A 26,238-nucleotide genomic window follows, 5' to 3' on the forward strand; every position below is an offset into this window, starting at 1 on the left:
AAAAATGATGAACAAAATTCTGAGAGCTGGAGGGGGTTCTTCCCCTTAAACATAAAATACAACTACCGTTGAATGTAAAAATAAAATGTTTTACCAGTCTCTTGTTAAATCTAAACAAATAGTCATTATGACCATTTGGTTCAACAAGTGAATCCTTGTCACAGGAAGCAGACATGTCCATGTCCACTTCCACAGAGGAGAAGACATTCCACGCTCTGAGTTTCACTTGTACAGAACCTGTAGCAAAAATCATTTTCAGTATCAATGAAATCTGCACATATACACAGCTGAAACATGAGAAATATAGATTCCCATATTGGTCTTTTTTTCACGAATCATTATTTTACAGTGGTATTTTTTCTCATATGCAGCCTTTGTTTTTAATGTCTCCCATACCTTGAATCGGGTGTCCAATATGAAAAATGTCCTTGCTTGTATTCATTTCTCTGGTCTCAGAGAATGAGCTGTTGTCTCCAGTCAGAGAGAAGAGGAGCAGTACAGGCGCTCCCCGTTCGAGGGAAACGCCGACGGTAATGTCTGGAGAGTCTAGGCAGTCATCCCTCCCAGTCAACACGGAGGCCTGAAGCCCGGCTACTTTCTCCAACACACACATCTGAACAACAGAGAAACACATCCATTTCCCTATCGCTTGTCTATGAGACATATCACAACAGATACTACACTGATTTTAGAATTATGTATTACAGTGTGTCTACAGAGGAGGCGTAACAGCTTGTGTTTTACTGCTGCTATACACTCTTAGATGCATCCCGAAGCATATATTTATGCTTCAACTCTATTATCTTCAGCATTACAGCTGCCTGAGGTCTTTTAACTTTTGATTCAACTTTGATTGATTACACATTTTCACACCATGTTCCAGTGTTTAAAAGTATAAAACTGATTAGCCTGAGATTAGCCTAGAGATCAAAATTGTATTTTTGATTTGCATCCACTGTGTTCTAGTGTTTACTGATATGCCACTAATTAGGGATGCTATAATTAAATGTTAAATTTAATTTCTAATTTAGAGAGGCCTTAACTCCTCAATCAGCTCCTTAATCAAATGATCAAAATGTTAACTTCAAATCTTATATTTCATGTGCCTACTATCACAATCATAACAAAACCATGAAGGGATGATGCATCATGTTACTGGTTCCTGCTGTGTTGATAGAAGAGGACATGTTTACTTGATGAATGTAGATTTACCTGCAGGTCTGCAGACAGTTCAGGGAAAGTGATCATGTTAGATGCAAAAAGGGTCAGCTGGTGGCAGCCAGGCCCAAGCTGCTTCACCATTTCTGGAGTCACTGTGATGTTCTGGGGAACAGTTCCTCTGACCACAGATAAACCGGACAGCAACATTTCATCACTCTGGATTCTGTAGGTCACATTTGCACCTGCAGAAATAAAAGTAAAATAGAATACAAACACAAAAACCTGTTGCTTTCAAGCAGCGATAGCAAATTGTAGAGGATGAATTATGGTCATATTGGCACCTACCTGCTTTTACTTCCATTTGAATTTGAAATTGCTCTCCATTAGAGGCTCTGCAGTTAGTTGCATGAAAAGACAGTTTCCCAGCGTAACACCTGATGATGCCAAACTCTGTGATGGGCTCTTGAATGGTTATTATTTTCTGAGCTGTAATGTGTATTTCACTGCTGGTGCATTCGACTGCCACAACAAATGCACTTGGATGAGTGTATTTGTGGACCACACTGCTCTCCAACCTAAGGAAAACATAAGAGACACTGTATACAGATGGATGTATGTATACAGTGCAGCACAGCACATAACACAAAATTGTTTCTTCTGGTCCCCGGTGCAAAACAATAAGAATGAATGATACAAGTTGCAGGGTGAAAAACAGGATACAAAACAAGGTACATACATGTAATGCCAAACGCAGGACAACAATACAAGACTGTGTTATAAAAAAATAGAAAAGTATAAATATAAATGAGAATATAATACATTTACATGAGAGTATAGAAATATTTTAATTATGATAAACTAGAATTACCGCCCCGCCAACCCGTCAAGTTGCAGTTTACATCCATGTCTGTCCAGACTCATATAATATAAGTACTGAATACTTGGAAGGAATTGAATGAAAGGTATAAAGAGTATTTATTCATTGGCTAAATGGAAGTTATCACCATATTGATGATACATATGTATGATTCCAGTGATTATACATGGTTGAACTGATTAATGAAGCATTATTATAGATGTATTGTGTGTACTTGATTGTACTTGACTTGATTACTATATAAAGATGGATTATTATAGTATAGAGTATAGCTACAAAAAATGTGGTGCTTTTGTTTTCTCCTTGCATTTTTAGATGCGAAGCCTCTCTATGAGCTGTAGGTGAAACTCGTTGTTTACAGTCACGTGATTCAGATGATGCTCGAAATTCAAATGGAGAAAGCCCGTACTGTCCTAGTTATTGTTTGCTCATTGTTTCGTCCCGGTCAAATTATGGCTAAAAATCTATTTTGAGGTCACAGTGACCTTTGAGTTAAAAGTATCACTGTGTCAGTTCATCCTTGTGTCCAAGTGGACGTTTGTGCCAAATTTTGAAGAAGTTCCCTCAAGGCGTTCCTGAGATATCGCGTTCACAAGAATGGGACGGAGGGATGGACGACCCGTAAACATAATGCCTCCGGCCACAGATATCGCAGGCGCAGAGGCATAAAAAGCCCCTATAGAAACAGTTAGCATTGACTGCAGCATGTTCCTCTTCCTTACCATACTTGGATTATTGTATGTGATTTGTTACATCACTATTTTAAAATGCTTCTGATTCATGGTAATATGTCTTTACACACTGTGACTATATGTAAGTTAGTCAATACAGTAGTAACATACAATCTATTGCTGCTTCCTTTAATTCTGGACAAAACCTGGTGAACTTCTCATAAGAACTCTGGGCCTATACAGTACTGTAGTACAGATTGGCAAACATTTATAATTGGCAGTGTAATATATCCTATAGCTTTGTGGCAGCATTTACAATGGTAATTTAGTGACTTTCCAAGTGTTCGTGTTATTTTGTGGGGCCTTCCTTGACTGTTAAATGTCTTTCAACCTATACCCCTAAACTTTGGAGCATATTCTATCTGTCTCAAGCCAAATCATCACATCATCAGAGGTTATTTTTTCAAACTTGACAAAGACATTATACACCTGTTCTCACAGGCTGAGTAGTGCTCCTCTTGAAGAGTAAACACACCCTCAAAATCAGTGGAGTGCCACTTTAATTTAATCGATTTTGGTTTTTATTTTAATTCCAAAGAAAATGCTTTCTTTGTGTTTCCATCCACTGCCGGTATGCGATTATTAGGAGTTAGCGTTTCCACTCTTTTTATTTTTTTTATGTGCACATTCAAAATGCGCATAAAAACAGGTAGATGGAAATCCACCTATCAGTCAGTCACAGTCAGTCTTAGGCTGTTAAAGTTATTACTCACCCCTCTGGAATGTGCAGATAAAAAACATGGCCATCTCCGGTACTGAGCTTGCAGGTAAGGTTTCCCTGGGGCAAATGTAAGAGCCACTTTGCACCGATGGTGACGTCATCAAAAACTGCAGCCACAGTGCTCACTGACAGCGTGAGCCCTGGGGGGGGGGGGACCAGAAATGTAGCCTTTAAGTGCCTGTAATCAACCTTGTTTCCATAAAAACGGACAAGTACAGGCCGTCATCATCTCAGCAGACAGGCACAGATACTACAGGGATATTTAATATCATCAGACAGCATCTATGTGATCTATCTGTTTTTCTTTGCTGCTCCTTGAGTTTGCATGAGTTCTTTTTTCATTTGCTCTTTACACGTGACTGCTCTGCTGATTTTCAAATCCCGAGTTATTATTAAATAAACAGACTGAATAAATACATTTTAATCACCATCCAGCATCTACTCTCCGTAGTTATAGTTGTGTTGGTTCATTCATTGGTTTCAGCTTTTGACCATGAAGGCCAAAGTCCAAAGATATAGTAAAAGGTGGGATGGGAAACAATCAGTCCTTTATAAGAGCCGGTATTATAACTACTGTCACCTACCATCTTTGCAGTAGTAGTCCAAAGACAGGTAGCTCCCCAGCTGAGGACAGGGTTCACCAAAGGAGTCCACAACTTCAGCTATCCGGCAGACCTGACGGCCGTGGCAATGAGCTGGGAAACACATAGAGAACATACTGAGCTACTGATAACACACAGCAATTCTAATGACATTATGGAAAGTTTTACTAATCACTACTTCATATTTAGCAGTTCTAGTGTTCCAGTGAGAAAGGTTTGTGCTCCAGCAACGATATGTGACTCAACTAATGATCCTACAAATAACAACTCATAATGTCATCAACATTCATCAAACTGCACTTATGTGATGCTTCTGACATGAGCACAGAAAAAAGCACTTCACATTCACCCACACACACACACTCATGTTCAGTCCTGCTCAAGGACGCTTTGATACACAGACAGGAGGAGACGGGGGACACTGCAAACCCTGTGACTAGTGGACGACCTGCTCGACCCCCTGAGCCACAGCCACCAAGTCATCTTCACCGTTAGATATATGTGAAGTTTAGAAAACACTAGATGCGTATGAGAAGCCCTTACCATTTCATGCATGTGTGTCTGCTAGTATGAAAAAGGTCACCAGAGGGCGTTCTGATATATTTGATATTAAGAGAATTGTGTGGGACATACTTTTCCTCATACAGATGTGAAACTGTTGCATATGTTCAATTTAGTTGTTGTTATTTTTTGGAGAAAATGTGATTAAGTCTAGGTGCAGTGTACACATGTACATGCTTTCCGTACTTTTGTACTGAAGTTTAGAGCAGAACTATAACTGTGTTTACTGTTTACAAGAAATAAAAGATGCCACAATGTCATGATCACATACAGACAATTTCAGTATGCAGAAATAAAGCAACTTGCAAACCAGTGACATTACTGTTTAGAGGTGAATTTGTATGCGACACACATCCTTGCATGTTCCAGTGCGAAACGGCAGCTCGTAGCAGTGATAACGCTAACACAGATCACACAAAGTTGTGTGTCCATCTGCATGGATTAAAAGCGCAGAAGCCCACTTCACATTCCTGCAGTTTTAGTGCAAAACCATCAGCCGCCTTCATAAAATCCAGGGCTCTGACCAGACCACTGGAGCTAATTATACACTTTGACGCTGATATGAACAGTGCTGCTGACTTTTGTCATAAATGTGTTTTGCACAGGTAACCCCTGTAATTAAATGTGTTTCACCAGTCTGGACAGAGTGTTTCCTGCCTGTTCAAGGACATGAAGGTCAGCTGAATTTCGAAATTATAAATTGTTCAAATGTTTGTCTGTTTTTTCTCTTTCTATGTGTGTTATCTCTGTGATACACTCAGTGTGAAGTGAACCCTCCCTGTTACCCAATGCATGCTGGGAAAGGCTGCAGTGACCCAAGACCCTGAACAGGATGAACAAGTTTGGAAATTGAACCGCTTTTGCCATCAGTCAAATGCATGGGTCAATATTTACTCTAAAATGGATGGATATCATTGACGTATCATTAAGGCTATAATGCTTTTAAGCTATTATTGTGTGGATTTTCTTCCATAAATGGGCAATCATGTTTTGCAAACAATAGTCTGTAGTGAGACAATATGTGCTTTGTGATATCTGGCAATCACTACCTTCAAAAAGTGGATTGAATTTGATCGCAGCTTTCATCCATGCATTCATGAGGCACAAGTGTTTGTTTTCCTTTTCTGATTTTTGTCCCTATTGAGTTCAGCAGATTAAATGAGAGGAGGTATTATGAAGCTGAGAGTGGTTATTGTGCAGATCAAATTAGCCTGGATAAGCATTCAAATGTCAATTATCATAACAAGATTAACAACTAAGTGATATTGAAATAATTCATGTTTTTATTGCAAACAAGAAAGATGACCATGTTTTACCTGTTAATGATTCTGCAACATCCACCCAGTCGCACTGATGTCGTGTGGGTGTTGTGGGTGGGGAGAGCGTGGATCGACAGTAATGAGTGTTCTTACGACCGTAGAAGCCGCCGACTATCATTAGGACTTTACCAGAACCACATTGCAGAGTAGTGTCAAGACCTGCACACACAGTGGATCTCCCACACTCTGTGAAGAATACAAAAGCAATACAAAGCGGTGATTCATCACAGAGTCATTCAGTACGCTGTTTCTTTTTCAAAGCTTGAGTCAGAATACATACCAAACTGGCAGATAAAATGCAGTTTTTTGTAGCAGTCTCTTGTGGCTTTCCATTGGAAGCCAGAGTCTCTCAGTATGTGTCCACAAGCTGCCCCTGGTTCTGGGCCACTCACCCAGTTTGAGTAGGTGATTTGTGAACCATCTAGCCAAGAGAGAGGACCTGAGGATGGAACAAACCACTGCTGAAACTATGATCATGATTATCATGATTATTTGGTAGAATTCACAGTTTTTACTACAGTTTTCCAGACAGTACAAATACACCTCTGACCCTGAAGGGCTGCTCTACCGACCTTTCACTCTTCAACATGTACTCAGAAAGGGGCGCTATATATATATATCTGTGTAGCCAAAGCCCATATAGCAGTTTATTCATCTGCCATATTACTCTGTTGTTGTTCAAAAACTAATAAAAACATAGATATATGATGGGGGGGAGCCGGGGATCAAACCCCCGACACGCTCCACCCTAACCCATGTTCATTTATCTCAGTAGGAGATACTGAGTAGTAGTTTTCTTCACCAATCTGAGAATAAATTGGGCCCAATTCCACCAAATTTACCGTAATTTATAAGACTATTGCTATTAATCACCAATTTTTCCAGATATAGAATTCATTTTCTGAAGTCTATCCCAGAACTGGAAGGAGGTGAGAGCTATTGTTGATAACATGTTCATCTACAATTGAGTACATGATTGAATTGCTGAAAATGATTAGGAAAGTATTAAAAGACTTATACCTATGGGCATCTGCAAGAGCATCATTTAGCACAGAGTGGCCTTCTTACCTTCAACAGTTGGGGAATAGTGCAGGTTTGGAGAAGCCGAAGGAGCTACTCCAAGCCACGCGTCCTTCTTGCTGTCCAAATGTCTTTGAAGGAAATTCTGAGTTTCTTCATCTGGGATAAATGCAAGGTGTCCGCGACGCTGCTCACACCAAGCCTGGGCACTGAAAAAAGTACGGCGGACACCCACAAACTTGTAGCAGGAGCCTCCAAGGGCCTTCTGGTCTTCTGGACAGGAAACAGTAACCTTCGACTGATCTTCAGCGCAAGACAGACAGTTGAGTGACATCAGGATCAGCAGGGACACAATTGTCCAGCACATTCTTTCTGTTTTCATTCAAAAAACAAGAGTTAGTCTCACATCACTCTTTTCAAGTTCTCGGTGCTATTGGTGCAGTGGAAAAAAGAAATACTGTTACTCATACATACTCCCTGCTGACATCCTGCTTTTACCATAAAGGGGTCTGACATGATCCTCCCTCACGCACCTTGTTCTGGGTTCAGTGGAACCGTGTTCACATTGTTTACCTAACAGGCAGGCCCTCTCAAAAATCAATGAATGCATTATCTTTGTAGAGAGACAGAGCTGCAACAAAGGAAACCTGGAGAGCAGCTTCAACCAGATGGCAAGATAGCTTGAGGGATTAACAATAATGTACAAAATTATTGAAAAGGATTTATATTTCAAAAACAGATATCTAATAGAATGATGAATTAGGGTTTTTCTGGCGTGCTGTGTAAGACGAGGAAAACAGGAATATGCCATTGAAAACATCTCCTGTGTAAAACTAGCTTGAATCAGTTGGTGCACTTAAAGCAATGGCGCACCAGTTTGATTGTGCCATTGATTGTACAGCGGGTCTGAAGCTGTGCTACTGGCTGCAATCATCAGCCAGTTACAAAGCTGATGTTGCTCGTCGATCCCAGACGTACGATAATAACAAGAAATTAGTTTACAAAGTTAGTTACAAAGTGTATTATGTGCAATACAACCAGGCCTCAATAGTACGAAAAGAACATTAAAATGAACGTTCTAATAACTGGTAAAACTAAGCTGTGCAGGGGTTACTTCTTCTAAGATGCATTAATTAGTTGTTGTTTGACTTGAGCCTCACTTAAATATAATTCACCAGGAAGTTACTGCTCCGTGTAAGCATCTCAGTTTCATACAAGCCTCTCCATCTGCTCAAGGTCATGATCTCTGCTAAATTAAACTCTTCACATCCGACAATTGCGCATTTTGACACCCAGCAGTTCCCTAAAAGTACATCTGAAGTTTGTAAAAAGTGCGGGACACAAACACACATCACTCTGCATTTATTTCTTTAGCCTGGGGGCTCTGACATTTGTTCCTTTGTTTTTGCCTCCTTATCATGCTGTTTTAAATCCATCCATGGCTCTTCCTTTCTCTCTCAGTCTCTTTCATCTCTCTGTCTCAATCTCTCTATGTGTGTATGTCTATGTATCAGTAGCAAAATGGAAGTCACTGACCATGTCTCTATCTGTGCATTCATAATATCCTTCTTTCAGCCCTTAATGGCTTTTCATTATACTTGCGTGACTGAAGCCCTGTATCAACAGTCTTACTTATTGGGATTCAGTATGCTGTGAGATAAAATAATGCACTAAACAGCAGCAGCCACACCTCAGACACCCGGACATTCAGGCTTCTGTATTTTTTGTGCTTTTTGTTTAATGTTTTTTTTGCTTCATGTTTTGTGTGTACTGTATAAATGAAGGGCATGTTCCAAGAAGCAGGTTGACTGAATTATCTGAATAACTTTCTCTGCAAACAACAGAACAGGTTTTTCTGTATCTGTCCAAACAAGTTCCAAACTGGAGGGAGTTCTGGGTATTACTCAACACATTCATCCCGATTTTGCCAAGTTTCATCTTGCTGGATTCTGTAAATGCTGTATTTGCACATCATGTCAATACTTGATATGTTTTTGTGTCCCTTCATAATAGTCTGAAGTGACTGATATTTGATTCAGCATGCTGGTGTTAATAAGAATAACCTTTATTGCTCAAGATACGGGGGTATGATAAATGCTAAAAGCAGTAAACAACTTTTGTATCGGACTTCGTGGGTAGTCCATGTGAACGTAAGAATTGACAACATTGTCAAATGTCAGCCATGCAAACACCAAACCTGCTCTGCCTGTTGCAGCTCTATGCCTGACAACTACTGTTTTGAAGCCTTCTGATACGGGTAAAGAATTTGGCTATCTAAAAATGTATGTAGATTCTCCTGAACCTGGAGTTCAGCCAGCGGAAAATGCAAGTGAAACACTTTATTCAGAAGGGACATACAGTGAGAAGCTAAAGTAATAAAGGTTATTCCAACTAGCCAGGAGTGAGGTCAGGTGCAGTTATTAATCCTGACAGCTCAAGATATAACAGACCATCCTTCCCTCTGCCAAAGAAACTGTATATAAAAGCAGGTATATTCCATATGACTGGCTGTAGAGCAGCAAAGACCCTCATATTTCATCATCAAGCAATTGAAAACCGCATTTTGAAAAAGGTAAGGTTGATGTTAAAAGCCACTAGAAGTTTTAATAAGAAGCTTTTTCACATGCTTCTGCACCATTGCCATCAGTTTCAGCCACAAACACTAAATACTGGCCTCTAGTGGACTCTGACTAAAGTGCATGAAGACCTGTTTGCCCTTTTGTTCTAGCATATGGAATGTATTTTTACAGTCCCCCTTTTACTTCCTGTCGACTATTGAAAGGGAATGGTACACACAGATCTTCAAATGTGACAGAGCAAAAGTTGGCAAGTAAATGTTAAATGAAAATCTGTTTCATGAATCAATCTCTGAGTAGATTTGCACAGTGGCATGTACATGAATGAATTCTGAAGAATTAAAGTAAAATACAATATGCATTATTCTCTCTATCTGTCCCTGTCTCAAGGCCCTGCTCACTTCTCCCAGACCATGAACTTTCTTGTAACTCCCCTGACCTGCCATCCTCGAGCCGTCCACCAGATGCCCTCAGATTTTCCACCAGACATCCTCATTCAAATGCTAACCTTTTCTAACTTCCCTTATCAGCCACTCACCACATATACCTGCCCAGATCCTTTGTTTCATTGCAAATTCATTTTAGTTGCCATGTTACTTAGTTGCTGATATTTTCCGGTCCATCCCATTTTTATCTGGACTCTGGACTCTGTGCCTGTACCTGCCTGCCAGTCTGCCTACACCTTTCCCTGTCTCGCTCGGGTGTGGATACTCAGCCAATTGTTTTTGGACTTCCTCGCTCATACCAGTAAGCCTGTGTGTTTAAGCTTTTGTTAATAAATCAATGAACTGCATCATCTCTGCCTCCGTCTTCTGCATTTGTGTCCTTCCCCTGCTGCTTTGCACGCACCTCTCGTGACACCATTTGATTGATTTCACAGTTCAGAATGCATTTAAGTGATACCCTGAAATTTTGAGCTTTTTGTGAATTTCTTAATTGAGGGTTTGGCATGCTATTTTACAAAATTAAGCTAATGTTCAGTATACCAACTGTCGTGGGAAATTTGGGAAAACAGAAGACTGACAACAAGGGAGTAGTTCTTGTGGTTTTATTCACGCCTGCAGACGGACAGCAACTCAATTGCTCCTGCCCGGCTGACCGTACTGCATCTCAGAGTGATCTGCTTTTATACAGCATGTACAGCAAGGAATGTGAACACTTGTAAGACATATGTCCTTCTCTTTGACAATTACCTTGTAGGAAACAAAGCCCCAATAAAAGGTAATTAAGTACATCCAATAATACACAGCTGAGAATACGTAAAGAAGGCTATTGTCCTTTTACTAGGGTCAAAGGGTACTACAGTAAATCTCTGTGACCATAAATGAACTCTTCAGGGCAGGAAAGGAGTTGTATTTTCCCACTACACCAACATATGTTAAACATTAAGCTTAATTTATATAATAATTTAACAGCAGCTCCTTCTGTCTCAATTCAAGCACCTTTTTCATGCATGCACACGTCAGACAAAAGGAGAAAGCCTCGTGCCTTTCTTTTAAGAGCAACTATGTACACATCTGATTGAAGGCTGCAAAGAGAAGTGCTTATTTTTACAAGAAACACTGCCGGTATGCAGACAAACAGGTTGGCAAACTGGTTGCAAAGGGTTTAAGCATGATTCACAAGCCGCCCTGTGTCGAATCTTTGAACCGGAGAGATCCTGTCAGAGCCTATAGGCAGGAGTTTTATTCTGAAGAAAGTCGGATTATATGCATAAATTACAGAATAATCATTTGGAGGGATTGACCAACACTCTAGACGTAAGTGTTTGAGCTCTTTGTTGTTACCATGAAGACTAGAACTAACAATGTCCGTGTGTTACAATGAATGAGAAAGGCACTAAGCAAAGGCACCCAAAGAGCAAACTAATTTATTACAGTTGAATCCGTATTTGTTCTGTGTCTTGGTGTTTTGTGGTGTCACCATCATAGCTTGTTGTGTTTCTTCTATCTTTATGTCATATTTTGATTTTAAACAAAAAGCTGTATCAACAACATCATCCACGGTGCTGAATTATCCCTTATCTCTGTAGCATTGTGTGTGTTACGGAAATACTGCATTTAATGTAAAATGAAATTAATTTTGTTTAAGATGTGACATCCTTGCCACCCAACATTCAACTCTGTTGCATCAGGCTGAGCCCATTTGAATCATGAGAAAACTGTTGCACATCCTGCGGAGGACCATATGTGTGCTACTGGGCTTTGGTTTCATCTGGTGTCTGTGTTCACCGTTTTTGATCCTGGTCTGTATCTTCATTCATTCACCTTACATGTTCCCATTGCCAACATACAGTGTACTAAACCTAACTACTCATGATTAGTGCAACGGCTCAAGAACCCTCTTGTCTTTGCACTGTGTAATGCACAGCCACTGAAACTCACTGCTATAATGCACTCACTACATTCAGAACGGCCAGCTTGTTTTGTTGTGTAATGCTGTGTCTTATCGGTTTTAGAGCAACGCTGACCCGGGGGGCATCAGTGTGGCCAGCCCCAATAGACTGCAGCCGCATGGCAAAGCGTTGATGGAAACAAGAAGAACTGAAGGTGAGAAGAGAGCGCAGAGATAACGAGAGGAGGCGCTATCTCTGTGCTCTCTTCAAACAGTATTAAAATAAAGCCAGGCAGTAACCGCTGCTAGGGTTGGTGTGTGTGTGTGTGTGTGTGAATAATAGGGAAGTAAAAATAGATAAATAAATAAAAGAGGAGAGACAAAGGTCAGGTCACACACCACACTCTTTCTCTTCCTCACATAGCCATTAAAAAGTTAACATAACATGAAGAAGTTAATGTGGTATACACGTTCTTCATCCTGGGCAGTTCTAGTACCTAGTTTATTTACGTTGACACCATTCATCAGTGGAGCTCATTCAAATACATCTTCTTTTTAAGTGCATATTATAGAAATGAAGGGAAACAGGTTGAATTGAGGACATCTGATTCAGTTACAGTGAGTGGTGAACTAATCATGACAAGGGATAGATGTAAGGTAATAGTGGGTAAAATGCTGTGAATCTGGCTCATAACATCTTTCTCCCTTAATCCTCCCTGACTTTCCTGCTCAACTCTGTCTGCCTTCTCTCTCCTTTAACTCCTTTTTTCTCCTCCCCTTTTCTCTTCTAGACATAATGAAGAGTATTGTCAAGTTTGTGGATGATCTCCTGAACATCGTGAAATCCTCTGACAATAGTGAGTCAACTCTCCAGACAAGATTTGTTTTTAATCTGTCGTAAATACACACTGCTGTCACAGCTCTCTACGGACGCCCTGAGAGACAAAGAGAGAGAAAAAGAAATGTTGGTGGTCCACTTTCTAAGTCTGATCTAAACAGTTTTCACTCCTGTGTTCATGACTAAAGAACAGCTGAGGTGCTTTGCCAGGATAATCTTTCTAAGTTCTTTAAAAATAATAATCTGTGAAACAGGAGGAAGTACACTACTACCGCATGTTCTACTGTAAATAGGACTAAAAGCATACATTTGTTTTGGTGAGGCGAGTTTTAATTTTAAACACAAGGTACATATTGTATATTGTGTGTTAGCAAGTAATGTAACATTACTGTCTAGAAATGTATTTTAATCAACGCTCATCTGCCAATATACAGTTTGTTTGTAGCACCTTGTGTTTAGAGTGCACGGAGAAGTTAAAACTCAACTGGAAGAAAACATCAATGCTTTTGTTGCCTATTTAGAAAACACAACAAAGAAACTTTTGGAACAAAAATGATCCTGGAAAAAATCACCTGGCAAAACTTTTTATACCACCTGTTTCACAGATGAAAAAAAAACAAATTTTCACATGTGCTTAAGTCGTAAACACAGGAGAGAAAACAATTTATCACCTGAACTATTTTTCTCTCAGGACTCTCAGTTAACATCATATAATTATTGTATCTAAAAGTGCATTTTCAGTGACGTAGCACTGCCTCTAATTAAAATAGGGTAATATTTTCCTGGTAATATTTGGCAAGTGAATATTCTTCGAGTAAAACGTATAATATGGCTGAATGCTTCAACAGCTCTTTTCAGATGCAAGCCTCTTGGAAATATATACAAAGCAGAGGAATAATTAGTCAAATGAACACTTAAAACTCTCTCTCTCTCTCTCTCTGTCTCTCCCTCTCTCTCTCAGTCGCTCCCCCACCTTCTTTGAAGGACTACAAAGAAGAATTACAGGCACTCCAGATTAAAATGGAGGCAGAGAAAGAGAAAGGACAAATGAGGGAGGAAATGATTAAAGAGCTCCGAAGTGATAAACTCCAACTGCAGCAACAAGTGGCTCACTTGGATGAACTCCTGAAGCTACAGGCACAGAAGGATGAGAAGAAAGTCCAGCAAGTCAATTCTGGTAAAATTACTCTTGATCAAAATAAGAGCTGAATGCTAATTTCCACAGTGCCCAGTTTTAATACAAAGAAACAGTAGATATAGTATACAGCAATAGCAGTTATAGAAGCACACAAGTGATGAATTCAGATGGGCTAACAAGCTATGTGTTCATATGAAAAATGTACAGAACAAAAACATTGGCTAAAAGTACCTTTATAGATTAAAAATAAAAACAGACTATTCTTTTTCTCATCGTCAGCATATCCGATGACATGTCCAAAATTAACAATGCATTGTGTCCCTCTCTCAAAACATTGCAAGCTAATGTTACCCAAAAATGAGTAAATGGTGGTGATGTTAAGGACTGTTTTCAGCTGTGGATTAAGACACATTTGGAGCAGCAGGACAGTGTATGTAGGAGTGAGTCAAAATAAACTACAGTGCCCGTGTGTTCATACTAATGAAGGAACACGCTCCGCAGTGCTTTGGTGTGGCTCACTGATGTGTATTTAATAGTTTTTGGACAACAAAGGAGCTCTGTGCAGGGGAATAAGCTGTAAAGACGCTACCTGCTAGCAGGATAAGGCAAACACTGAAAACATTCTTTAGGAGTAAATACAACATTTAGGTTAGTTTTAGAACCCACATACGTTTCCAAAATAACAAAAGGTACCATGTCTAGTAGAATGTTTGACGTCTTGATATACAACCTCTGCTTTTGTCGACGAGGGTGTTGTGAAACAACTGTGGAGCCCTCTACATCAGCCATCCACACTGACGGCTGGTTGTTGTAGCAGTTAACCTCGATAATATAAACCTGTAGTTTGTTAGATTAGGTCCCAGTTCATCATCTACTGAATCAAAATATTTGTACAGATGCTTTTATTTCTAATACAATTTAGTGTGACTCCGCTGCCTTCCATCAATTCAATCTGCAGGACAGTTATCTTCTTCCATTTATTGTTAGTACATGTGTGTGTTTGATAGTTGATGAAATCAAAGAGGATGGAAATTGCCAACTGCCGCCCATGGATGGATACCCCGAATGTAAGAGGAAATTGAAGGTAACACGTTTCTTTATTACTGTAATAGCAACCTATCATGCAAATCTCATTGGTAAAGATTCCTAAGAAGATGTTATCACTTAGCGATTGTTTATTCAATCATATTGTCAATAAACTTTTAAACAAATCAGTTTCTCTCCGTATGTTGATGTAATGCAAAGAGGTAAAAACATGGGAGGTACAGCAACAATCCTGAGAGATGTGTTAGATCCTCAGGTAACCTTAACTAGCTCTTGCTCTTTGATCGCTTATGTATAGTTTTGTGTTTCTCTTGGACCATGCAAAGCACTGTGTTGATTCTGATTATGTGCTTGTTTTTTGTTGTGGTTTGTTGCTTATCCAGTGGATGAAGGAGTTGTGGGCGACTGACCCTTGCTACAGAAGTTTTGGGGTGAATGGGTCTCTGTGCTCCATCTTCATCTACCTCAGTGAGGTACCCAAGTGGTTTCACCGTTTCACATCACTTACTCAGTAACACTGCCCAGTGAAGACCTCATACTGCTGGTATAACATCCCCCTCTTTCTGTCTTTGTCGTGTTAAGATAGAATCCTGGTGTCCGGTGCTTCCAGGCCGAGTCATCCCCTCGGCTGCAGCGGAAAACTCTGAGGTAAAGGCAAAGGCCAAAGACTGCTTTACCAGAGAAGTGTTACTCACCTAGAAATTGCACATCTTACTGTACATACTGTAAATGGCATTCAAGGTCCAAAAATGCTAAATTCTAATGGGCTGTTTTGAATTTTCAAACTGAATGCTGATCAGGATAGGGAGTGGAGAGTGGCACAACTGACACGAATGGGAGTAGTGACGTTGGCAATGATTGGTGATCCTGTGCAGCTCAGTTGGAAAGATCAAACATTTAATTGACCAGTGCTAAAACAGTCAGATTTGGAAGTCCTAGAAATCTACAAAATGGTAAGTAATATGGAATCAGCCTTTTCTTGTTTTCTTAATTTTCCCAGGCAGGGTCTGACCCTGCAGTGATACGGGAAAGCCTAACAGGTCTGTATCCATCTCTGCAAAGTAGAGTCCAGTTCCGTTGGATTCACCAAAGAATCGGCAGCATGGAAGAGATTTGGGTCAAGGCTGGACGCTCTCTTTCAGCCAAATACAACATGACAGAGCGGAAAGCTAAACACGTAATGTATCATCCCCCATTGTTTTTATTAGAACAATTGACCCTCGCCCCCCCCCCAGTTACTGTTGCTACGCCTGTGAAGCTTTCTGTTCTCGCACAGCACATACAATAATAACTTCTACTCAAGACCACTGATTTGGTCATGATCATTTAGAAGACATGCAAATAAAGGAGCACCATTATTTAGTCATTATGTATTTGTAACCCCACATGACAATATAGTTAAACCCTGCCTCCAAACTGTGACTGTCCAATCATAGCTTAGCAACCACAACTAGGCACGGCACGTCTCTGTGTTTCTCCATATTCCAAAACAGTGTGCATTGAGCAGTAATAAAAGCTATAGAGTTCAAAGACTCAAAACACAAGAGCAAAGCTGGAATAAGCTGTGTTTTAGAAGGGATGTTACCTAAATTAAACAACAGCAGTCTGTCTATATAGTTCAAATATCCAGAAAGATACAGTCTCTGTGATTACAGGGTTGAGTTGGTTTTAGCCAGCTTTTTAATTTGGTTTCCAAACTAGAAACCTCAATGTTCCTCAAGGGCAGTGCAAAAACACCATTACACCATTCATACTTAAAGGCTGTACGACTGTTTTGATTCTGCCATTTCTATTTGTGTGACATGAACAGTTTCACAATGAGGTCTAGAGCTGGCTGCCTCTCTCCCTCCTTAAAGAGGGTTCTTATTCCACTGATACTAATAGCAGGAAAACAACTTCATAATAGTGAAATCTATACATGTATTGCCTACTCTGTATGCCTCAGAGTAGATAATAGAGCCTAGAGTTTTACTCGGCTACTACACGTAGAACAAAAGTGCTTTTATAAGAGGTAAGCCGATCTTTTTTACATTAGAAGGGTACTTAATGTTATCAGTGCAGGAAAGTAGTCATTAGAGGCCCAGAAAGCTTTTGATACAATGGCCATATTAATTTGAAATCTTGCAGACATTCGCTTTAGGGTCCAAGTTAAACAGTGGGTTGGTAGAAGGTGGGCAAAAAATCTTTTGCAGTGATCCGAGGCCTGAAGTATTCACAAATAATGTGGTCTCAGCCCTTTCCTTTGTGGAACACAAACTGAGGGATTCAGAGAATATTTCATTACCAGCAATTAAGTACTGTAGATATTAATACTGTATTAGCATTAAAATAAATGCCCTCCCTCCAGATCCTGGTGCATCCTGGTGCAATAACAGCTGAATCAGGTTTTAAAATAGCAGAGGCTGCCTTCAGTGGGGGCCCCCTTGGGGAACTAGTCCAATGGAGTGACCTCATCTCCACACTTTACATCCTGGGTCACCATCTCCACCTTTCTGCCTCCATACCTGACCTCAAGTAGTAAGTATGCACACAAAAAGAGCCTTCTGCGGCAGGCTGCTCCCCATCGGGGTGACTGGTGTCATCGCCGAGAGGTAAATTAATGGGAACAGATCTTGTTTCCGACACCGGCCTACATACATTTCCACTTATTCCACAATGTTCCCTTTTCTATATCTGTGTATCCATTCTTGTGTTTGTCTCTCTCTCTCTAGTTTTCTTGGGCTTAAGTCAGGTGGCTGCCCGTCTCCTCGTTCAACAGTGGAAGCAAACTTGATCTATACAGATATTATCGGCCTTAAACAGATTCAGACAACGCTAAGCACATCTTGGATCAAATACAAGTGAGTATCAGGATCCTGGTCCTGACATTATTTTCAAGTCTTTGTGAGTTGTATGGGAGTGTGTGATGTGTCTATGGTAGGTCATTTCAACATACAAATGCTGTGGCATTCGAGAGCGATTGTGATGACTCATGAAGCGATGACTTACCAAGAGTATACTTAAAAGTATTAAATGTCATTCACTGATGTTTTAGCAATTGCAGCAGGACCCATTTGATTAAGCTGACAACACTGTGTGACACCCTGCTTTTAGATCAGCATGGTATAGTGATTTGCATAATCATGGTGCCTTCGTTTGGCCATTCATTATTAGTTTGAAAATACCAGGAGAGTGCTGAAATGTGTACTTTTCCTAAATTCTGCCTAAATCCATTACTGGCATATTATTGCAAATGTCAAATGTCAATTTTGGCCATTTTGTATACTTCTGAAAATAATTTAAGGCCAAGATAAAATGCATCTGCCACAGACCAGTGAATAGTAGTACTGGAGATCATAGAGACCATGAGGTTAAACAGATAGTTCAGAGTGAAATGAAGATCTAATTCAGTTGAGAAGACTTCAATAGAGAAGCAGCAGAGAAGAGAGTCAAGTCAGAGTCAACTGGCGATTATGTAGAAAGATTTTCAGGAAATGAGGGAATTAGATGGATCTGCAAACCTGTTGGGTGCAATTACGTTTTTCTAAGAAAATGTCAGCTGGCATAACAAATCGTATGATTTTATTTAAGAGAGAGGCAAGACCTTAAAAGACATAGTGGGTTTGAGAAAGTCGGAAAGACGTCAAAAGAGGTGATGACATATTTGGCAAAGAAAGATGGAAAGATGGTGTGTAAGAAAAGACTGAAAGAAGGAAAAGGTCATGGAGCAGGTTCTCCACACATTTAAGGAAAAGGAATAGAAAGGACAAAAGGTGTGACGGAGGATAGGTGGAGAATAATACAACATTTTAAAGATATGAATGGTGGTAAATTGAAAACTAAAATCTGAAAGTGCATGCATGTGTATTCATGTAAATTGAGTGACGTGTGGGTGGGGAGCGGCATGCAGTTGCATCCCCGTACACTAACTTTAAGTCCCTCCTATCTTTGATGTGTGAATCTATGCTCGTCAGTGTGCATAAACTTTGTAACCCCTGAGAACGTGAGCAGCGAGAGGAACTGTAAGGTTCTGCTTGAGGAACGTACCAGCATACTGATGCCAATATCATTTTGAACTTGGAAATTAGTTTTTTTCCCCGTGAATTTGCCTGCACTTTTTATCACAATTATAGCCGACAGATAGTTGCCATGGTGCTTCTATATTTTCCATATGCTGAAACAAGATCAAGCTACACGATATGACCAAAGATATGTTGCCCTATAATGTATGCATACTCTTTTGTACACTCTCTGTGCCTGTTTCATGGTTTGCGAGGCCATTTTGTTCCAATTAAGCGAAACACTAAAGCTGTAGTATAGTAATGATATACTATAGTTATATTAAATTTTAGACAATAGTGTGCTTTCACACACATGCACAAAGCAGATCCATAAAGAAATGGTTTCCAGAGTTTATTGTGTAAAAACTTGACTGGCCGGTTTGGCTTTTATAGCGTGTGAGTGTCTGCATTTTGACACCAGAAATATGTGTATGACGTGTTTGTGAGTGTAACTGTGTGTCCGTCATCCGTCTGTCAACAAGGTGCATGATTCGTGTGTTGGACTCTTTTGGAACTGAGCCAGACTTCAACCATGCAGCTTGGGCCCAAATCCACAACCTCACTGGCCCATTTGGCAGACTCAACCTGATCCCAATGCAGTTCTACACTATGTTCCGTATGTTTCTGTTTCTTTTTCTTTTTTCCCACAGCTGATTAATGAAACTCTTGGCAATGAAATTGTAGATTTTCTTGTGTACCATCTTAATGAATGTGCATTCTCCTCTACTGTGAGCAGCTCATACACCAGACAATACTTTCCTGGGCTTTGTGGTGCAGCACCAGCTGAGCTCTGAAGAAGCTCAGCAGCTCAAATCAACCAGAAGACAAAACCAGGCTCTTGTGTACGGCAAGAGAGCAGAGTTTTGGAAGGTAACAATTGACAGACATTTTAATAGCTTGAAAAAACCTGTCTGCTACAATTATTGAACGCATGCTAGTTTTGTTTGTTATCATTATTATATAAATGATATATTATCTGCCTTGAAAATACTTTTGTCACCTTATTTTACCCTTCGGGTGTTTAGTAGTCTGTTGGTTCCTGACTTTTCATTCAGACATGCCCATAAAATACACACTTAACAAGGGAGAGGTGTAATTTGTTGCCATGTCCATTGATTTTTCCTTTGCTTCCACTGCTCTTACGCTGCAGGGTAAAGAGGCTTATCTGGACGTTATCCACAAGTACTTGGATATCCATGGGACGGTTGATAACGGTCGCCTGATTCCAAGCTATGTGAAAAACCACGGCATTGTCAAAGGCACTGAGGTACAGACCCTGCTGAGAGAGAGCAAGGTGAGTGAGCGAGGGATTAAAGGGATCAATCAGTCGTATGTCCCTTATATTTACGCTTGTGCTTTGTTGGCTTTGGCTTTACTACCTCTTCTGCATTTGCAAAAATGATAATAATAACTGCACAACAAACCATTTTTCCCCCTTCTAATATCGTATTCCTTGTCTCGTGACCTTATTAAACCCTATTATATGCCACAAACCGGGTTTGCACATTTGATGAAGGTGACAAAATGAAGACATTTTTTAAAAGATCAGGAACTAAACTCTTGTGTATAACCCTTGATTAGAAAATGTCTTGGTCTAGTCATGTAGACAAAATCATAACTAAAATGGGTATCCGCTATTAAAAGGTATTATTCATTTCTTTCTTCAAGAACATTAAAGCAGGTTGTACAATGTTTGGTTTTGACAAATCTGGACTATTGAACTGCAGAAAGTTCACTTAGACAGGAGGTTGAGGGAATGGATGCTGGTCTGTCCTGGCTGAAGGTGGAGGGGAGTCTTGTGTTCAGTCTTTTAACCTTCTTCTTCTTCCAAATTGTATTTTTACCTGGAAACAGCACTATTACAAAACCAGTGACAATGGATAAGGTAGCTCTTTCATAACACAGAACGAACGATTTAAAGAAAACATTTTGTACAGGGCCTTTCATTCAAATAATGTATCCTTCTTGAATAATCCCTGAATAAGATTACTTTTTAATACATTTTTAATGAGCCATAGACAGATCCAGGGTTTTTCTGACTGATACAGTGTTTGTATAGTTGATTATGACAAGAATGAAATAGAACTGTGTTTGTAGTCAGTGGGCATTTCAATGTGTATGCTACTGTACAGTTCATTATATGACAAATTCGTACTGAATCTTGTTTTACTGTATTTAATTACCTGTTTTATGTGTATACTTGTACATGCATGTGTGTATACTGTTACTTTTACATTTGTTTGATTTACATAATAACAGGAAGTTGCTGTTGGATTTTTTTTCCCCTTGAGGACAACAGGAAGAGTAGCTGTTGCACTGGTGACAAACAATGGGATCCAAATAAATAAACAAACAATAAATCTAAATAGACTAAATTACTTTGTATGTAATCATATTTTACAGCGGAAGTCTCCAAAACAATGTTTAATGTTTGGACTGTAGCTGAACTCCTGGTGTTTGCTGGCACCATATGGTGACAGTAAAGAAGTGCATGTGGTTACCATATACACCTTCATGTGTGCTTATCAGTGAAATTCTACTCAGTTTCTTTTTTTTTATCCGTGGTCTGTTGCAGGTGTTTGTGGGATTGTCTTTCCCGTATGAAGGCCCCGCCGCATTGGAGGCTTTAGCCAATGGCTGTGCTTTCCTGAACCCCAGGTTACACCCTCCACAGAGCAGCCTGAACTCACAGTTCTTCAAGGGAAAGCCCAACACCAGAGAGGTCAGGAGTCTCATTCAAAACAGTGGCACCTACCATGATCAGATTAACAAATTGAACACTTTTACACGTGTAGAACCTCACACACTGCACACAGATCTTTTTCTACCTCAATCACATGAAATGCAAGAAATGAAGCAGTGAGCAAGTTGATCCAACAGTGAAATCAATCTACTAATCTATCACTAAAAGAGCGGGTATACTGTATCATGTTCAATTTCACTGCTGTGTTGCAGGTGACATCCCAGCATCCTTATGCCGAGGCCATAGGAGAGCCCTACGTGTGGATGGTAGATATGCACAACTCCACAGATGTGGAGAGAGCTCTCACTTCTATCCTCAATCAGAGTGTAAGCACCTTCTAAATATGGTGTCGAATCTACGAGCACTGTGAAAATACAAAGGAAGCTCCGCTTGATGAATACAGAACAGCAATTCCTCTATAATATATCTTTAATTGTAGTTTTTGCATCTACATTTCAGATTGAGCCCTACCTTCCCTATGAGTTCAGCTGTGAAGGGATGCTCCAAAGGGTCAACATCCTGATTGAAAAACAGGTGGGAGGAAAGTTGTATTAAGGGTTGTATAAAGGATCAGATTTGTAATTAAAAAAAGACTCTTCTCTTCTTGCCTCAGGACTTCTGCAACAGTAAAGGGAGCTGGCCCCCACTGAGTGCGCTCCATGTCGTGAAGGCAGAGACGGGCACTTCTTGTAAATGGGCATGCCAGAAGGCGGGGCTCATCTGTGAACCTGCATTCTTCCCACAGCTTAACAGCATCAAGAATCTTGCCAAGTGAGTAAACACACGTCACTTTGCTGACACATGAATCCAGTCCCACAAGTCCCTAACTTAGATTCACTTAGTAAATCACCATGTCAGCACAGTCATGTGTCTTAGCATAGTGTCTTTAGAGAGCTGCCTGTTTTTTTTACAGATAATCTTAGAGTAGGATATCTGTTCTAAACAAAGGACAGCTTTTTGACCATTCTTATTCAAAATGAAACAGCACATAATCACAAACCTGTACAAGTCCTACTGTACTGTATTTACTACTGTACATCTACTATACAGTGATAAAACATTATAAAAAGGTTAGCAAAATGGAAAATTCTCCACATATGTATAAACATGTGGTGAATGTTACAGTTTTATAACATTTATAGTACATAGTCTTTTTTATAGGAAACACAAATATGATATGTTCAAGATCAAAGTTACCGTGAAATATATCTCCACCACTCAATTGCAATGAGCCAATTTTGCCAATTTTCAACTGAACAAAAACGCTTTTTGGCAAGTTGGTGCTTCGCCTTTGAGTTGAGACTTTCAGGCAGATTCTCCTACAGCTTTGTACAGGTCTCCGTCTCTAGGGTTGACAGAACTTAACCCCATTGGCCCAAATCCTAACCTAATATGTAAACATTATAATTTGAATGGTGTAGTTTGCTGAAGATGGTGCACAGCCTGTACATTAGTTCAGCTTTACATGTTTATTTTTGAGCGAGAGAGTCCTTGTAGTATGGAATACATTCACGTCTCCTTCCATCTCTGATCCTATAGCTGATGTCTTCCATCACCATTTACATGTTTTGACTTTATAATTTGATACACCGCTGCTGATGATTTCTTCTCCTCTTTTTGTTTTGTTTTCCAGCTACAGTGTCGATTGTCAAACGTCAGAGTTTTCTGACAGTCACCTGGTACTTCCAGCCTACAACAGTAAAAAACACTGTCTGTTCCAATCTGACCCCCTGCTCTTCAGCTGTGTGAGATCAGACCAGTCCTTGATTCGCATCTGCCCCTGTAGAGACTACATCAAGGACCAGATAGCCTTATGCAAGGCATGCGTCTAACTGGATGGAAAACAAAAACCTATGTACCTACCCTGCACATGAAGGCCAATTCAGGAATCAAAGCACCAACACCCCGTGACTACATGGCCAGCCAGGTTTGTGATGTGACTTTGAGAGCTCATGTTGGTTTTATCTGCATGTCCAGACTCACAACTGATCCCTCATAGACTTTGGGTGAGGTTTCTAGGTTGAGTATTTATTTGCATTTGACAGTTGGTCGCAAACAAGCTTTGCTTTTACAAGCTCACCTCTGGCAAGGGAAGTAAATTATCCAACCTGTACAATTTTACAGTGACAATCAATCTACATTTCTATCCCACTATTTCTCAAACGCAGCATGTCGTCATATGTGCACAGATAACAATTAACCTCTCCTGCCGAATACAAGGCTTTGTGATTAGGCTGAAAATACTAAATGAAAACATTACAAGTTTAATTGTACTTGCCATACACATAGCCTTTAGGCACTTATTCACTCCTCCTAAACATTAATGGGGGTGCACATGAGACTGTGAATTCATGAGAATTCAACCGCCACCTGTCTCTTAATGATGCGAACTGTCCATTGTGTTTCACAGTCTCCTGTGTGGCGTTAACACTGCTAAATAAAGGCAGCACCAAAAATCTGTAGGATAAGCCTAAATACAAATTGGTACAAAATGAAGTAGAGGGATGACCCGTCAGCTATCAGCAATAATCAATATTTATACTAAATAACAGAATTTATGTCACATTAAATTCACCTTGGGGAACCCTTAGAAAAAAATGAATTAATTCAATCTCAATTATGGAGGCTGCCACTGAGTGAGGAGAAGTGGTGGCGATCCATGCTGAGCTCTGTTTTCTGGGATCAGGTGTGAGTGGAAACACAAGGGCAGCGCAGGTGGTTTTTGTTACCTTTGGACAGAGCCAGGCTAGCTGTTTCCACCAGCTTCCAGTCTTTGTGCTAAGCTAAGCTAACAGGCTGCTGACATCAGAGAGACATCATTCTTCTCATCTTGCTCACAGTAAATAAGCGTATTTCTGTCAAACTATTCCTGTAAAGTAATGATGCTTACTGCTTGAAGACTTGAAACATGTTGTGTTGTGTGCAAATAAGTTATACCAATATTTATTCACAACTAATTTGTTTGTGTATTTTTTCATCCTCTTAACTATTTTTTTTAACTTTACTTTTCTTTGTAGAGAGAGCAGCTGATATTCATTCTTTCGGATAAATTGACTGCATTACTTGGAGCTAGTACTGATGGGAACAGTGTTAATAGGCATTTGGTGCTTGTTCACATAGTACTCACAATGTGACAGATATTTGTGCCATGTAACACTCATGAATTGTGTTCCCATTCTATATAATACCTTAGTGGTCTTAAAGCGGTCAGCTGACAGTTGTGTGCTTGAAATAAAAAGAAACAAGGAATAAGCAGGATAAAACTTTATTAATCAATAAAAGTTTGCTCTTTGACAAAGAAATACCTCATAGTTCTTTTACATAAATAAATTGTGTTTACATCATCTGTAATACCACTGTCATACTGTACAAACAGACAAAGAATAATTCTGTTACATAGTCAGATTTATTGGAAATTCAGTTACATCTTTCCATGTATGTTTTGTGTGTGTGTGTGTGTGTGTGTGTGTGTAAGGGTTTTTACAAGCCCATGCAAAGCCTATAGCAACAGAGAAGTGGTTAGTATTGCTATCGTAATTTTGTGAAATTAAGTTAAATGATTGGATTGATGCCTCTTCTGGGGCAATAATATTCAGTTCATCAGTACAAGTACAATTGAATGACAGACATGTTTTGATGACATGTTTTCAATGATTTGGCACAGTTCATCAAGCTGCAGATTTGGACATGTTTCTGAGCTATTTCAATGAAACAATGAAATGGATTCAAATAGTATGTGTGTGTGCAAATGATAATACATTTTCAGAGGTCATTTCTTCACAAACCTCTAGCAGTGTTTTAGTGAGATGGAGCGTGAGGGTTGAAACATTTCATGGGGCCGTGGAAAAAAAAAATCACATTTTAGATGAATGAAATGCAACTGCAGCTCTGGTGATCATAGAATTACAGTTAACATATACATAATATTTTTATTTGGTATTCAGCTGTTGCCCTTACCCATTAATTTAGAGTGAGTGCAACAGCTTCAAAGATCACTCATTACTAAAGGAGTGTAAGGGGGGCCAGGGCCACAATCACAGCACCTACCAAGTTTTCTGTAGCATGAACGTGTACGAGAGAAGTGGCATGAAAATAAAACAAAGTGCAAAGAAGAGAGGTAGAAAGGATTTTGTCGACAAGATCAAAAAGGTTTCCAGTTTATCCAAACACAATGTAGTTAACCATACGAGCTGCAGCGCTAGTAGAGCATACCATTACTAAGACTGAGATATCATGAGTTTGTTCTGTGCCTTGAGCGGTGGTTATTAGCATGTAAACACTGTGCTTTGCTAGTAAATGTGATTTGTAAAGATTGTCTTCTATGCATAAGAGAAAGGGGGAGGGGGGGCATTACAAATCAGTGTGCTGTTGGTGAGTTGAAGAGGTGTGAGCTGATTCACGGCTTCAGTTCATAGCTAATACTTATTCTTCACACAATGGAACTAAAGATAATAGCATTTTGCACCTTGTCTAGTATGTAGACTCTGAGTTGATAATTACAGTGTAGAGTGGATGTACTGCAGGTCCCTTCAG

General features: G+C 39.8%; 2 protein-coding genes across 5 annotated transcripts in view; one reads left to right on the top strand and one right to left on the bottom strand.

Moving 5' to 3' along the window:
• LOC139292682 (polycystin-1-like protein 2) overlaps positions 1-7,508 on the bottom strand; it is a 30,873-nt gene extending 23,365 nt beyond the window's left edge. Inside the window, 10 exon segments of the mRNA XM_070915046.1 lie at positions 95-237; positions 397-613; positions 1,213-1,403; positions 1,507-1,736; positions 3,483-3,630; positions 4,075-4,185; positions 5,970-6,158; positions 6,253-6,411; positions 7,041-7,422; positions 7,491-7,508. Of these exon segments, the coding sequence (XP_070771147.1) occupies positions 95-237; positions 397-613; positions 1,213-1,403; positions 1,507-1,736; positions 3,483-3,630; positions 4,075-4,185; positions 5,970-6,158; positions 6,253-6,411; positions 7,041-7,422; positions 7,491-7,508 (1,788 nt within the window).
• A 2,672-nt stretch (positions 7,509-10,180) lies between these two features.
• Positions 10,181-25,001, top strand: LOC139292108 (alpha-1,6-mannosylglycoprotein 6-beta-N-acetylglucosaminyltransferase A-like). 4 transcript variants are annotated; one of them, XM_070914271.1, is made up of 19 exons: positions 10,181-10,315; positions 11,660-11,813; positions 12,027-12,117; positions 12,694-12,759; positions 13,702-13,917; positions 14,886-14,962; positions 15,306-15,395; positions 15,505-15,570; positions 15,923-16,099; positions 17,270-17,439; positions 17,634-17,762; positions 19,445-19,578; positions 19,699-19,832; positions 20,113-20,256; positions 21,538-21,684; positions 21,918-22,031; positions 22,165-22,239; positions 22,298-22,476; positions 23,339-25,001. In XM_070914271.1, the coding sequence occupies exons 2-19, from the start codon at positions 11,721-11,723 to the stop codon at positions 23,535-23,537; spliced, it is 2,301 nt and encodes a 766-aa protein (XP_070770372.1). In that variant the 5' UTR covers positions 10,181-10,315; positions 11,660-11,720; the 3' UTR covers positions 23,538-25,001. The 4 variants fall into 4 exon arrangements, with proteins under 4 accessions (XP_070770372.1, XP_070770375.1, XP_070770374.1 ...); XM_070914274.1 differs by having other exon boundaries at positions 22,319-22,476; XM_070914273.1 differs by having other exon boundaries at positions 10,298-10,323.
• The last annotated feature ends 1,237 nt before the right edge of the window (positions 25,002-26,238 follow it).

This window comes from Enoplosus armatus, chromosome 11, assembly GCF_043641665.1.
Source record: "Enoplosus armatus isolate fEnoArm2 chromosome 11, fEnoArm2.hap1, whole genome shotgun sequence".
Classification (NCBI taxonomy): Eukaryota; Metazoa; Chordata; class Actinopteri; order Centrarchiformes; family Enoplosidae; genus Enoplosus; species Enoplosus armatus.

Excerpts from the sequence above, each read along its gene's own strand:
- LOC139292108 (XM_070914271.1), top strand. The coding sequence starts at position 11,721 with ATGAGAAAACTGTTGCACATCCTGCGGAGGACCATATGTGTGCTACTG. Across the intron at positions 17,440-17,633 it reads TCCATACCTGACCTCAAGTA|TTTTCTTGGGCTTAAGTCAG; the intron begins GTAAGTATGCAC and ends CTCTCTCTCTAG. Across the intron at positions 22,240-22,297 it reads ACATCCTGATTGAAAAACAG|ACTCTTCTCTTCTTGCCTCA; the intron begins GTGGGAGGAAAG and ends AATTAAAAAAAG.